Here is a 14,362-nt window from a genome sequence, read left to right on the forward strand (position 1 = left end):
GAGGGGAGGGGAATAGGAGACAAGAAATGTAGTTTGAAGGTTCAGCAATGTACAAGAGTAATGTTTGGAAGGGTTACACTTGTGGAAGGAAGACAGGGAATGGAGGAAGGAAGGGAGAGAAGAGAGATTGAAAGTTGCCATAATATAGTAAATAGCATTCCTCGGAAGATGAGCTCGTGAAGACTAAAAGGAAACGAGGTAATAGGAGCGAGAGAGGTTCGACGTTTCAGCCAAGTTCACAGGAGCGGATTGGATAAAAAAAATAAGCTGATGTGTGGGTGATGGCAGTTGGCTTTTGTTTTACTTAAGATTGAAGCGACAAGAGATGAGGACGGGAGGAAGGAAAACAGTATACGGTCTGAGAGTTGAAAGGGGAAAGGTATCAGTGGGCTGTGCGGTTAACCTAAGCTGAGTCAAGTGGTATTTCTGGTACTGTTAATTGGCGTCCCACATTGCCTCTTCTCCTTCTGTTATTCCTTTTCCTACTCCTACTTCTACTACTACTACTACTACTACTACTACTACTACTACTACTACTGGCATTTTGTTTCTTATACTTCTACTCAACTCTCCTTTCTTTATTCTCTCCAGTCTCCCCTCCTCCTCTTTCTCTTACATCATTGCTTTTTATATCTTCGCTTCTTCATTTTTTTCATATTTTCTTCCTCATCTCCTTAATTATCTCATTTTTGTCCCCCTCCCTCTGTTTCTTCCTCATTGTCTCTTCCTCCTCCTCCTCCTCGTCTTCCACGCATCGAATTACTTTATATCTTCATTTCCTCGTTTTCTTTTCTACGTGAACATTTTCTCATCTCATTCAGTGCCTCATTTTCCTCCCCTCCCTTCATTTCTTCTTCATTATCTCCATTTCCACCTCCTCATCCTCCTGCTCTCCCTTCTTCTTCTCCTCCATCTCTTCCACCTCCTCCTCCACCTCCTCCTGGTCCTCTTTCTCCCGTGTTTGGCCGTCGCTCATCCCGGCGCCACTCAGGGTCCAGCATCGGCCAGGCTGGTGATTGCACGCTTCCATTCAAGGTTATTGGCCCACTGGATTACGCCGCCACCGCCCCCTCGCCCCGCTGTCTTTCCCCCTTCCATGCCTGTGTGTTGGGGTGGGGGAAGGGGGGAGTGGGGGAGAGGAAGGGAGGTTGTGGTGGGGGAGTTTGAGTGTGTTGTGTGTTGGGGGGGGGAGAGAGAGAGAGAGAGAGAGAGAGAGAGAGAGAGAGAGAGAGAGAGAGAGAGAGAGAGAGAGAAGGGTTGGGTGGGTGAAAGGGGTAGAGGTTGTGTTGGGGGTGGAGAAGGGGAGGGGGTTGTTTGGTGGGGGGCTGGATGGGTTGGAGGGTGGGTGATTGTGTTTGTGTGTGTGTGTGTGTGTGTGTGTGTGTGTTTGTTTGGGGGTGTTTGTTTGCCTCGGAAGATTGATGAGTGTTTGTGTTTTCTCTCTATTTCGACGGGTTTTCATTTATTTGAAGCAAGTTTTTGTTTTCTTTTACCCTTTTATCGGTGTTTGTATCTATAACGAAGCGCCGCCTAATTTACATGTTTATTAATAATTTAGACGCTCCAAGACTGATGATGAGAACGTGCACTCCAATCTTACTCCTGAGACGAACGAGTTGTACATTTTATTTAATTTACTTGATCAGAAAAAAGTTTTACAAGTCCATGTGAGTTTCTTTGTGTGTGTATGTTTGTGTGAGGGGAGGATGGTAGTGGTTGTGTGTGTGTGTGTGTGTGTGTGTGTGTCAGTGTTTAAGTGTATGTTTCTCCATTCGCATGTGCGTGTAATGTAAAACAAACAAACACATATTAAAGTTTTATATACAGAGCTAAATATACACACAAACACATAATAAACACATAAAAACACACGGATATCGATGTTCTTCATTCAATATTTACACACGAGGGTTTAGAGATACAAACACACAGCGTTATATACTAGCTCAACAAAGGAAGGGAAGTTGCTATATTATTTAACACCATGCCTCGGAAGGGTGACGGTAATAGCTTCTCGATAGAGTTAAGAGAGGTATTAATAGTCTCTCAGCGGCGTGGGAGAGGAGAGACTAATAAAAAAAAAAAGAAAGGCTAAATTGACACAAAGGACCTTCACCGCCGCAAGAGGTTAATGGGTTAATCTTGAAGTCTTAATTTGCTCCTCGTCCTTCGGGGTTTTTGTTATTTTGCGTGATGTTATTTTATCGTTTATATTTTTTTTCTTAGTTGTCTTGTTTTATATATTGTTTAGTTCTTGCTTATTGTTCTTGTTCTTCTTCTTCTTTTTTTCAGTATTTTAAGCATCATCGTCATCATCATCACCGCCATTGACATCATTAAAATCCATGTCCTTCTTCTTTTTCTTCTTCGTTTTCTTCTCCTACTTCTCTTTTTTCTTCTTTTTTTCCCTTTTCTTCTTCCTCTTCATCTTTCTTCTCTTTCTTTTTCTTTTTTTTTCCTTTTCGTCTTCTTCTTCTTCTTCTTCTTCTTCTTCTTCTTCTTCTTCTACTCCTCCTCCTATTCCTTCTTCTTCATTTCCCGATAACGTAATTTCTTTCCCCTCAGTAACCATAAACATAATCACAAATGCATTTCCGTTTCTTAAGCCACAAACACACATTGACCGCATCCCCTAACCCTCTCTCCCTCCCTTCCCCCCTCCCTCTCTCCCTCATGTCCATCGGCTCTGAGCATTATCCGCCTTACGAGACAGAGATCCACCGCTACGCCGCCACAACCTTACTGTTATGACGATGTTTTCCTCCCTCCCTCCGCCTTGATACAGTGCTTAAACCGCCTGCCTAAGAATCGACTGTGCTTGCTTGGGACTGGCACGGTTGGGCAGTCGATGCTTAAGCCGTCCCAGCTGCTCACCTTACCCCGTTGGTTGTTTAGGAAATGGTTTACCTCCCGAAATCTAGTTATGGTTGGTGAACTGTCTTGATTGGGTTAAGGAGTTGTGTGCTTTGTGGAGTTTAAATGATGTAGGTAAGGGTGATTTTTGTAGTTATTTGATATTTTGTTTTCTTATTTTGGTTAGGTTATTCATATGATATCCTTGTTTTGTTTGAAATAAGGAGTTGTGTGATTTGTGGAGTTAAAATGATGTAGGTAAGGGTGATTTTTGTAGTTATTTGATATTTTGTTTACTTGTTTTGGTTAGGTTATTCATATGATATCCTTGTTTTGTTTGAAATAAGGAGTTGTGTGCTTTGACGAGTTAAAATGATATAGCTAAGGGTGATTTTTGTAGTTATTTGATATATTGTTTTCTTATTTTGGTTAGGTTATTCTTATGATATCCTTGTTTTGTTTGAAATAAGAAGTTGTGTGATTTGTGGAGTTAAAATGATATAGCTAAGGGTGATTTTTGTAGTTATTTGATATTTTTTTCTCATTTTTGTTAGTGTTTTCTTATGTATCCTTGTTTTGATTGAGATAAGGCATTTGTTTGAGTCGTTTGGGAGTATAAATGGTTAATCGAAGGGAGTATATATTTTATTTTATCTCCATTCAATCTTTCCTTTTCCATCATATCGTTAACCCTCTCTCTCTTCCCCTTCCTCATTTGCAGCATTTTTTATTTACACTGTTATTAGTAATTTTATTTTCTTGCTACGTTGCGCTTACCCTCGTGTATCCTTCTCTTAACTCTACTTTTCCTTACCTGACTCTATCTTGTTTTAACCCACAGTGAACTAACTTATATAATAGAAAGTGACGCTGCTTCACCCTCTCTGTGTAAGCCATGTCATCTGAACTGTCCTTATCACGAAAGTTTATAATTATAACATAAATAATGCCGAGTCATCCTTTGTAATCCCAAACTTTACCAGAGCCGACTTTTAACACACACACACACACACACACACACACACACACACACACACACACACACACACACACACACACACACACGTTCCAGCAGCCATTTCATGCACTAACCTTTACTGTTATCGTCATGTTTACCTCCTCCTCCTCCTCCTCCTCCTCCTCTTCCTCAGCATCTACTCCATCTTCTTATTCCTCTTACTCCTTCTCCTTTTTCTCCTCAGTATTTGCTTTCTCTTTTTATCTGCACTGCCTCTCTTTTTCTCCTCTTTTTCTTCCTTCTTCCATCCTTCTCAGCACTCTGTTAACTTTCGTCTATAGCACTTATTGTTTCTCTATTTCATTTTCCTTGGGATTTACTATTTCCTCTTTTTCCTCTCCTACATTCAATCTTCTTATTCTCTCTCTCTCTCTCTCTCTCTCTCTCTCTCTCTCTCTCTCTCTCTCTCTCTCTCTCTCTCTCTCTCTCTCTCTCTCTCTCTCTCTCTCTCTCTCTCCTTTATCAGCGTATCGTAAACTCTCTTTCTCTTCTCCCCCATTCGCAGCATCCACTCTTCCCCCTTCCTCCTTATCATACTTCCCTCTTTGTCTTCTGCCTTTCTCACTCTGTTTTTTTTCGTATAATTAACTTCTTCCTTCTCCTTATTCGTAGTATTATATTTTTCATCTTCCTCCCCCGCACCAATCACTCCTCTTCTGTCTCTCTTTCTCTCCTTTTTTTCATATATTACTAACCTACTTAATCTTCCTCAGCCTCAGTAGTTTTTCTCCTCCTCACAATTCATTCTTCTTTATTTTTTACTCTTATCTTCCCCCCGTATCACCAACCCTCTTTCTATTCTTCTTCAGCACTCTCTCTTTCCCTCCTTGCGTTCCCTTTCAATCACTCTCCTCCATTTACTCTTTCTTACTCTTTGTCTTCATTTTTCTCTTTTCCTCTTGCTTCCCCCTTCCCTTCTTCTGTCTCTCTTACTCTTCTTTTCGTCCGTATCTTTAACTCCTCTTCCCCTGGAGCCCCATTCACTCCTCTTCCATCGTTCCCCTTCTTCTGTCTCTCTTACTCTTCTTTTCGTCCGTATCTTTAACTCCTCTTCCCCTGGAGCCCCATTCACTCCTCTTCCATCGTTCCCCGGTATCACTAACCCTCCTCTTTCTCCTCCTCCGCAGCATCGACTCCCGCGAAGGCACCATTGGCTCCTCAATGCACTGGTCGGCGCTGGGGGACCGCGCCCACTTCAACCTTACTTCGACGCCCACCGGCCTGCATATCCTGAGGGTCGAAGCGCAGGACCATCAGGAGTATCGCTGTCGGGTTGATTTCAGACGCTCCCCAACCAGGAACCTCCGCGTCAAGCTGGTGGTTGTGGGTGAGTGATGAGGGGGGATGGTGGTGGATTGGGTTTGTTAGTAGTGGTGGTGGTGATGGTGGTGGTGAGGGGAGGGTGAGAGTGGTAGTGATGGTGGTGGTGATTGTGGTTGTGGTGGCTTGGTAGCGATGGTAGGGGAGGTGTATGTATTGCTTGGTGATAGTGTTTTATTTGGTTGTTTGGTTGTTTGTGGTTTTTTCTTCTTGGTTAACGTTTCTGTTCCCTCTACCATTTTTTCTTGTTGTTTTTAGTTGGTTTGAGTGTCTGTCTATTTCTTGGTCTGTCTCTGTCTGTCAGTTATGTCTCTCTTTCTCATACTTTTGCCTCTCTCCCCCCGTCCTCCTCCTCCTCCTCCTCCTCCTCCTCCTCCTCCTCCTCGGCCGCACAAAGGAGATGACAAGAATGGACAGATAGATGGATGGCGGAATGAACAGAGGATAGACGGGCGGATAGACAGGCGCGAACACCCACGCACACACACACACACACACACACACACACACACACACACACACACACACACACACACACACATGCAAAACCACGGATATTCTTTTTTCACTGTCACGAGAGAGAGAAGAAAAATATACCACCACTACCACCACATCGAAATCTGCTTACGTCATGCCTTCAAAGATCGAGAGAGAGAGAGAGAGAGAGAGAGAGAGAGAGAGAGAGAGAGAGAGAGAGAGAGCTTGCATTTCCATTCCTTTCCCCTGAATCACAAAAGAAGAATGTCTCATGTTCCTCCTCTTCCTCCTTTCCTGTCACTCTTTTCTGTCTGCTTCCACCACGACAAAGTGCATGCAAGAATGAAAAAGTGTCCCCTCTCTATCTATACCCCCTACCTCCTCCTCCCCCTCCTCCTCCTCCATTTTTCCTGCCTCACCCTTCCTTACGTTTCCTTCCCCTTTCACCCGATCACAAAACACCTCACCTGTCCCACCTGAAGCAACTGCCGCCCTCACGAGAAGGTATTGTTGGGCCGCATGTAAGGTTCCCACGCCACGCACGGGGCCGAGAGAGAGAGAGAGAGAGCGAGAGAGAGGGAGAGGGAGAGAGGGAGAGGGAGATAATATTGACATCGAAAAAAAAATATTATGTATGTGAAAGAGGACGAGAGAGCTGCGAAGAGTGGGGAAGGAGGGGAGGAGGAAAGGGGAGACACTCACAGACAGACAGACAGACAGACAGACACAGAAAGATACAGAAACGGAGGCAGGTAGACAGACAAACAGACATAGACGAACAGACAGACAAACATAAACAAAAACAGGTGGCAAAACATACATAAATAAAGACAGACAAGCAGACAGAAATACAGATATATAAACAGACAAACAAAGACAGACATACAGAAACAGACGAGTAACAGACAGTACAGCAGACAGACAGATATCACCAAACACAGACATATGAACAGCCAGACAGACAGACGGACATAATCAGTCAAAAAACGGCTCATCATCAAACTTTTGCTCCTATCCCCACCTCGGGAACCCGCCACTCGCTGCCCGCCTTGCAACATTCAGGCGCGCCATTAACAGGAGGAATAATACAGGCCGGGATTAAGCAGAGCATGTATTTTTTCCTCCCCTTCCCCCTCCCCTCTCACCCCTTCCTTTTCACCTCTTCACTGCACATCTTCCTCGCACCTTCCTCCTCTTCCCAGGTTCCCGCTCCCCCTTCCTCTGCCCTCCTTTCCCTTCCCTTTCCCACCTCCCCCTCCCTCCTCCTCCTTCCCTGTTCCCAAATTCCCTCCTTCCCCCCTTCCTCCCCCTTCTCATCCTTCCTCCATCTTCCCCTCCTTCCTCCCTCTTCCTCCCCCCTCCAACCCCTTTCCCCCGTTTCCAAGTTCCCTCCCTTCCTTTCTCCCTCTACCCCCCTTCCCCGTCCCCCATTTCCTACCCCTTCCCTGTCCCCTGCTCCCCCATACCCTCGTCGTCAGCGCATCACGTCAGATCATGGGCGGCAGCACTGAGGAGGGAGGGGTTGAAAGAGGCTTGGCGTGCCCCTCCTCGCCCTGTTCCCTGAGCCGCACGAGAGGAAGACAGGGCAGGGCGTGAGGCGGGAGTGTGTAGGTGACGGTGACGAATGTGGGGGCGTGTGTGTGTGTGTGTGTGTGTGTGCTCGGAGGGGAGGGAATTGAGATAGTGGATTAGTTGATGTGGATTGACCATAGCGTTAATTGACGTAAATGTATAATTAATAATAGCAATGTAATACTCTTTGAAAGTAACTATTATCAGCATTAATATTATTTCCATTTTTCTTATCATAATTTATATAAAGTACCCACTTACGACGATTGCAAATGCTGTTCTTACTACTACTACTACTACTACTACTACTACTATTACTACTACTATTACTAATAATAATAATAATAATAATAATAATAATAATAATAATAATAATAATAATAATACCACTAATAATAATAATAATAATAATAATAATAATAATAATAATACCACTACTGCTACTACTACTACTACTACTACTACTACTACTACTACCACTACCACTACTACTACCACTACAGTTTCCCGCCACTAACACCGTCACCACCACCGTCGTGTGTCCTTTTTCCTATAATTCAAACCCTTTCAGGACGGCTCCGTGGGGTCAGTTTGAGTCAAAGAAATCAATTGGCTCTTCATACGACAGGAAGGAAACTCTCTCTGAGGCCTCGCTAGCTCGATTCCGCCAACTCATCTTTCTTTAATCAATCCGTTTGTGGGTGTCTCTCTTCGTCTGTGTGTGTGTGTGTGTGTGTGTGTGTGTGTGTGTATGTGTGTGCGCTCTAGGGTACGTGCATTTTGTGTGTTTGTGTTTGGGGGAGAAAGATCTGTCTCTGATAAACATTTCCTGGTTGTTAGCTTTCGTCTGCAAAACTTCTTCTTTATGGGGACGCAAGAGCCAGAGAGAAAGGAAGAGGAGGAGAGAGGCGAGAGAGTGCTGGGATAGGAGATGAAAGCAGAAGTGGAAAAGGAAATTAGAGGAGGAGAGAGAAGAGGAGAGTATGTTGGTGACACGACAGGAGAGTATAGAAGCAAAAGGAAAGGAGAGGAGAGGAGGAGAGAGGAGACGAGAATAGGTGATACGGTAAAAGATGAATGATGACGCGAGAAGAATAGGGAAAGAAGAGTAGTGTAGAGGAGAGGAAAGGATTAGAATGTAGACGAAGAGGATATAAGGGGAAATTAATAAGATAAAGGGAGCGTAGAGAAGAGGAAAGGAGAAGGGAGAGAAGACATAAGATAAAAAATAAACATGAGTGTAAGCGCAGGAAGAAAAGGAAAGGAGAGTGATGTAGAGGAGAGGAGAGGATTAGAATGGAGACAAAGAGGATTTAAGGGGAAAAGAATAGGATAAAGGGAGCGTAGGGAAGAGAAGATGAGAGGAGAGAGGGAGAAGACATTAGATAAAAAAAAACGAGTGTAAGCGCAGGAAGAAAAGGAAAGGAGAGTGATGTAGAGAAGAGGAGAGGACTAGAATGGAGAAGAGAGGAGATAAGAGGAAACTAATAAGATACGAATAGCGTAGAGGAGTTAATAAAAAAGGAAAGGAAATGAAAGGAGAAAAGATGTTGAAGTCGGTCAGGAACCCTTACTCCCGGGGCACAAGAGAATCCACTAAACTGATCAAACCCTTTCTTATATCTCCTTAAAACTCTAAGTGAAGATGACAACAGTAATAACAACAATAGTGGGTACAGGAACGCCAATATAAACGACGACCGCAATTATGACGAAAACAAGTAATAGCAAGACCAGTATTAGCAAGAAAATATCATAGCATGCTTAGCAGAAGTAATGGTTGTAGTAGTAGTAGTAGTAGTGGTAGTGGTAGTAGACTCTGGGTTGATGTATGTGAGCTCTCGAGTTTACTTTTATCACAGGAACAGAAAGAGTTTAGTGTTAAAAAAAAATCTTGTCCTATAAAAAGTAAATAGTTTAAGTGGCAAAAAGAAAGGGCGTTTTTTGACCTTTGTGTATTTGATATTGGCCTTTATGAGCTTTGGGTGACCTTTAAACCTTGGGAGATGAGTTCGCTCTGGACAGCCATTGTTAGCTTTGAGCCGGACTTGGTGAGCTTTAGGGCGGCCTTTGCGAGCTCTTCGTTGCGAGTGCCTGATAGTGGTGGTGGTGGTGGTGGTGGTGGTGAGCGGAGGATGGAGGTTTTGCGTCCTGGGAATCACCATCTGTCACGGAGACGTTTGATTAGTAATTTAAAAGAAACTTGATTCATTTAAACTTTTGGTTCGTTTTCTTTATTCCTGTGAGACGAAATTTCCCAGCGGCAGCAATGCACGTTTCTCCGGGGATTACTTTTCTTCCGTTACTTTAAGATGTCTTTTATAAATATTTAATCTTACAGTTATTTAAGTTTGCTCCAGAAATATCCATGAACGCGACAATCGTAATGGCTGTACTTTTTATCGTGTGAATGAAAGTCAACAATGAACACTGATTTTAGTATTTAGTGTTTTATTTGTATTCTCTATTCATTCATATTCAATTATTTATTAGTTTATTCATTCACAGCAAAGGAGGTAGTTCAAGAGCATTACCCAAAAATTAAGACAGGAGTAATTCCAAAGATGATTAGTTTAAGCTAACCCCTTGAATTCGGATTTCCTACCAGAAGACATCACCATGTTACAGGAATGGAACAAAAAATGACTGCTACAATTCAATGATGAAAATGTAAAGTCCTGCATCTTGGGAGGGGATATCCAGCATACCAATATCACATGGGAAACACTCCACTATCCACCACAGAGTCATAGAGAGACCTGGGACCATATGTTTCCAGGCTACCAGTGAAGGCCAAATCAGTACCAATAGCAGCGGAAGGGCTAAAGGAAGTCAAGATACTCCCCTCTTCAGAGCGTTGAAATCATAGGATGTGGGAAATACGGATGAAGGAAGGCTGCTTCAGTGATTACCAGTGAAAGGTGAAGGAATGAAGATAATGGTTCACTCTTGCTATTGGAAGTTTTGCAGCCTGGGGATAAAAGTCTCGTGCGTCAGGGCCGTGGGAGGCGTGGGGGCGTGCAGTTAGTAAGTTTAGAAGAGCAGTTATTCAATGAGAAAGAGTTACAGAAGACAGCAAGGAAAGCAACATGTAGCGGAGTTTACGAGGAAGATGACCTTGCATTCGCTAGGTAACCAGTATCATCATTGAAAAAAAGGCCAAAGTTCGATACCGAATCTTTGCCGGAAAGTCTCTGCATAAAATCTTTGAAATACAAGACAAGTGTTTCGTGAGCCACAACGATTCTGGTACTTTAGTATCATCTTTAATTCACAGTCTTATGTAATGCTCTTTTTTGGTTTCGTTAAATAATTATATATTCAGTGCATTCCGAAAAATGGGAGCAAGATTTCAAATAAAAAATATAAAGTTTATCAGAAAAGTATTGGAACGCCAAAGTCGTTTGTCTGGAATTTTTAGATTTTCTGACATATCAATTATATTTAATGTTCCATTCTGAATCCGGGATATTCCGGCCCCTCCGATAAATTCAGATGAAAACTTGCTAATATGGCGAGCAATATATATTATTTAGAGTAAGCTTAAAATTATTATAGTGGTATTATTGTTTGGAGTCTTTATAATTTTCTACTCTGCAATTTGTTCAGCCTTTTAAAAAAATGCTATTGCAAGATTCACACGTTCATATTACTGTTAAAGTGTGGATAGGCCACGTGATGCCTCCCTGTTGCGGGGCGGGGCGGGGCGGGGCGGTGAGGGCACCCACGCCGAGCCACACCTTGCTGAGCCACCTGGCGGAGGGGTGGCTCACCTGCGCCCTAATTTAATTAACTTCCAAATGAGATTACTTGGTGCATTCATTTGCATTGAAACATTATTTATTAAGTGACTGTGGACAATTTCTACGTCATGAATTAATTTAGTATTATCTTCATTATTTTTTTGTCGAGAATTATCGAGACTAAGTAATAGTGGTAGTAATAGTAGTAACAGTAGTAGTAGTAGTAGTAGTAGTAGCATCATTAGTGCTAGTCGTCATTGTAGTAGTAGTAGTAGTAGTAGTAGTCGTAATAGAAGGAAAATTGCTAAATTCTTACCTCTCTCTCTCTCTCTCTCTCTCTCTCTCTCTCTCTCTCTCTCTCTCTCTCTCTCTCTCTCTCTCTCTCTCTCTCTCTCTCTCTCTCTCTCTCTCTCTCTCTCACACACACACACACACACACACACAGGCACAAACAAGGACTATTAAGAAGGGTCACAAAGAGCCTCGACTTTTTTTTTCTTTTCTTCCTTTATTTTTTTTCTCCCTCACAGAGCCAAGCAGGACGGAGCGCCACTCTCGCCCTTATAAATCTCCTGCTTGTTTGTTTTTCCTTCCTTCCTCCTTCGTGTGTAACTTTCATCGTCCTTCCTTCCTTCTTTCCTCCGTTTTTCCTTTCCTGAATCACGTCCCGTTTCATTTATTTGTTGCTTCTGTCTCCATGCACTTATTTCCCTTCCTCCCTTCGTGCACTCGTTCTTTATTTCCTTCTCTCATTCCTTCCTTTTATCTTTTCTTTGTTCCTTCGTTCCCTCCTTTTCTTTAACCTTTCTTCGTTTCCTCTTCTCTTCCTGTCTACGTCTTCCCTTCCTCGCCTTTTCCTTCCCTCCTTCCATCACTCTCTCTCTCTCTTTCCTTCTCTCATTCCTTCCTTTTATCTTTTCTTTGTTCCTTCGTTCCTTCCTTTTCTTTAACCTTCCTTCTTTTTCTCTTCTCCTTCTGACTACTTCTTCCCTTCCTCGCCTTTTCCTTCCCTCCTTCCATCCCTCTCTCTCTCTTTCCTTCTCTCATTCCTTCCTTTTATCTTTTCTTTGTTCCTTCGTTCTCTCCTTTTCTTTAACCTTCCTTCGTTTCCTCTTCCCTTCTTCGTCTTTTCCTTCCCTCCTTCCTTCCTTCTCTCACTGCCTTATCCCTTCCCTCATTTCTTTCTTCTTTTCTTGATTCTTTTTTTCTCTCCTTCCCTATCTTCCTCATTTTCTTATTTATTTCTTAACCTTCTTCCTGACGCTTTCTTTCCTCCTCCTTTTCCCTTCTTTCCTTTCTTCTTCCTTCTCTTCCTTGCTGACTCCTCTCCTTCTTTCGTGTGTTCTTACGTAATGTATTTTCCTTCTTCCTTCCTTTCAACATTTCTCTTTTTTCCTTTCCTATTTTCTGCCTTTATCTGATCCACTTTAATTCCGTTCTATTTTTTACTTCGTGTTGCAAATATGTTTCCAGCATTGTTTTCTTTTATTCCCTTTCGCTATTTGTTTATATATCCATTTATTTTCATTCACGTTTCCTCTCTCCTTGTTTTTCTTCCGTTTTTCGTTAACTTTTATTCATTCTTTGTCCTTCTACTTTTTCGTGTATATTTTCTTCACTTTTTTTTCCGACCTTCCTCCTCAAATTTCTTCTTCGTATCTTTATTTGCTTCCGTTTCATGTTCTCTTTGTTTCTTGCCCTAGTTTTCGTTATCTTACATTCTTCTTTATTTTCTGACCCTTCTTCATCCCCTTCGTTTCCTTCTCCCTGTTTGTTAATACTCAAGTTATTCCCATTCTTTTGCCTTCTTCCATATTCGGGTTTTTTTTCCTTCGTCCCCTTTTCTTCTGTCCGTCTTCATGTGTTCTTTTATTTTGCATTTTTTCGCCCTTCTTCTCTCCATTCTTTCTTTCAATGGCTTCCCCTCTTCTCTCCAATGTATTTATATGTTTTCTCCTCTGTGTGTGTGTGTGTGTGTGTGTGTGTGTGTGTGTGTGTGTGTGTTATTTGCATTTTTCTTTTAACTTCTACTACTTTGTTTACTTTGCATTGCTTCCTCCCTTCCTCCTCTAATTCTTATTGTCGTTTTTTTTCTTCTTGTTCTTCCTCTATTTTTGCACACTCCCCGGTTTCAACGTTCCATCTTTCATTACTTCTGTACTCCCTCCCTCCTTCTCTTCTCTCTCCGCTTCTATTCTTTCCTCCTATCTACCTTATTGCCTTCCTATCTTCCTTCATTCATTCCTTCATTCCTTCATTCATACGTATATTTATTCATTCGTTCCCTGTTTCCTTCTTTCCCTCCTGTCTTTCTCCCTTCTTTCCTTCCTGTCTTACTTCCTTCCTTCCTGTCTTCCTCAGCAGCAATTTTTTTCTTCCTCTTTTCCTCTTTACTCATTTTCTCCTTCCCATCTTCTCTTCACACGTCTTTGCTTTCTTCCTTTTTATTCTTGTTTTCCATTCACTTTCCGTTCCCTATTCTTTTATTTTCCCTCCCTTTGATGGCTTCCTCCTCTCTCTCTCATTCTCTCAGCGAACGTAATGTCTCAAAAATCTCACGCCGTTCAATTCACACACGCGTTCTTGAGGAAAAATATTAACTAGAGAATGGAAAATGATCCGGCTTGCTCCAAAATCGTATTAGGAGATTGTTAATTGAAATGTAGAGAAAGAAGGCAAAGAGGAAGAAAATGAAGAAAAAGAAGAAGAAAAAGTAGTAGAGGAGAAACGGGAAGAAGGCAAAGAGGAAGAAAGTGAAGAAGAAAAAGTAGTAGAGGAGAAACGGGAATGAAAAGAAGATGAGAGACAGAAAATAGAAGAAAAGGAAAGAAAAAGATAGAACGATGAAAATTCAGTAATTATAAAGAAAGAAGAAACGAAGAAGCAAAAGAAAAAGGGAAAGGAAACAGAAGACCTAAGATGTAAAAATAGAAGAAAATGATCCGGCTTGTTCCAAAATCGTATTAGGAGATTGTTCATTGAAAGGTAGTGAAAGAAGGCACAGGAGAAGGAGGAAAAGAAGAAGAAGAGAAAATGAAAAGAAGAAGAAGATGTAGAAGTAGAAATAGAAGAGGAAATATAAGAGAAGAATATGAGAAGGAAAAAAAATGAAAAATGAAAAAAATGAAAATGTAAAAATAAAAATAAAAAGGAAAAAAACATATAAGCAAATGAGAGAGAGAAAAAGAAGAAATAAGATGAAGAAAAGGAAGGAAAAAACGAAGAACTAAGCAAAAAAAAAAAAAACAGATATAAGCAAAAAAATTAATGTAAATAATAAAAATCAAAACTCGGAAGAATAAAAAAAAAAACGAATAAACACCAAAAAAAAAAAAAATTACGGTCCTCTTGGCCTTTCTCGCATCGTTCAATCGGCAAA

The 14,362-nt window shown here is 41.8% G+C and overlaps 1 protein-coding gene across 1 annotated transcript in view; it reads left to right on the forward strand.

Moving 5' to 3' along the window:
• The window catches only part of LOC126986540 (hemicentin-1-like), a 202,535-nt gene that overhangs the window by 60,134 nt on the left and 128,039 nt on the right, over nucleotides 1-14,362 (forward strand). Inside the window, exon 3 of the mRNA XM_050842807.1 lies at nucleotides 4,999-5,198. Within this exon, the coding sequence (XP_050698764.1) occupies nucleotides 4,999-5,198 (200 nt within the window). The remainder of the gene's footprint in view (nucleotides 1-4,998; nucleotides 5,199-14,362) is intronic.

Source organism: Eriocheir sinensis, chromosome 62 (genome assembly GCF_024679095.1).
Source record: "Eriocheir sinensis breed Jianghai 21 chromosome 62, ASM2467909v1, whole genome shotgun sequence".
Taxonomy (NCBI): domain Eukaryota; kingdom Metazoa; phylum Arthropoda; class Malacostraca; order Decapoda; family Varunidae; genus Eriocheir; species Eriocheir sinensis.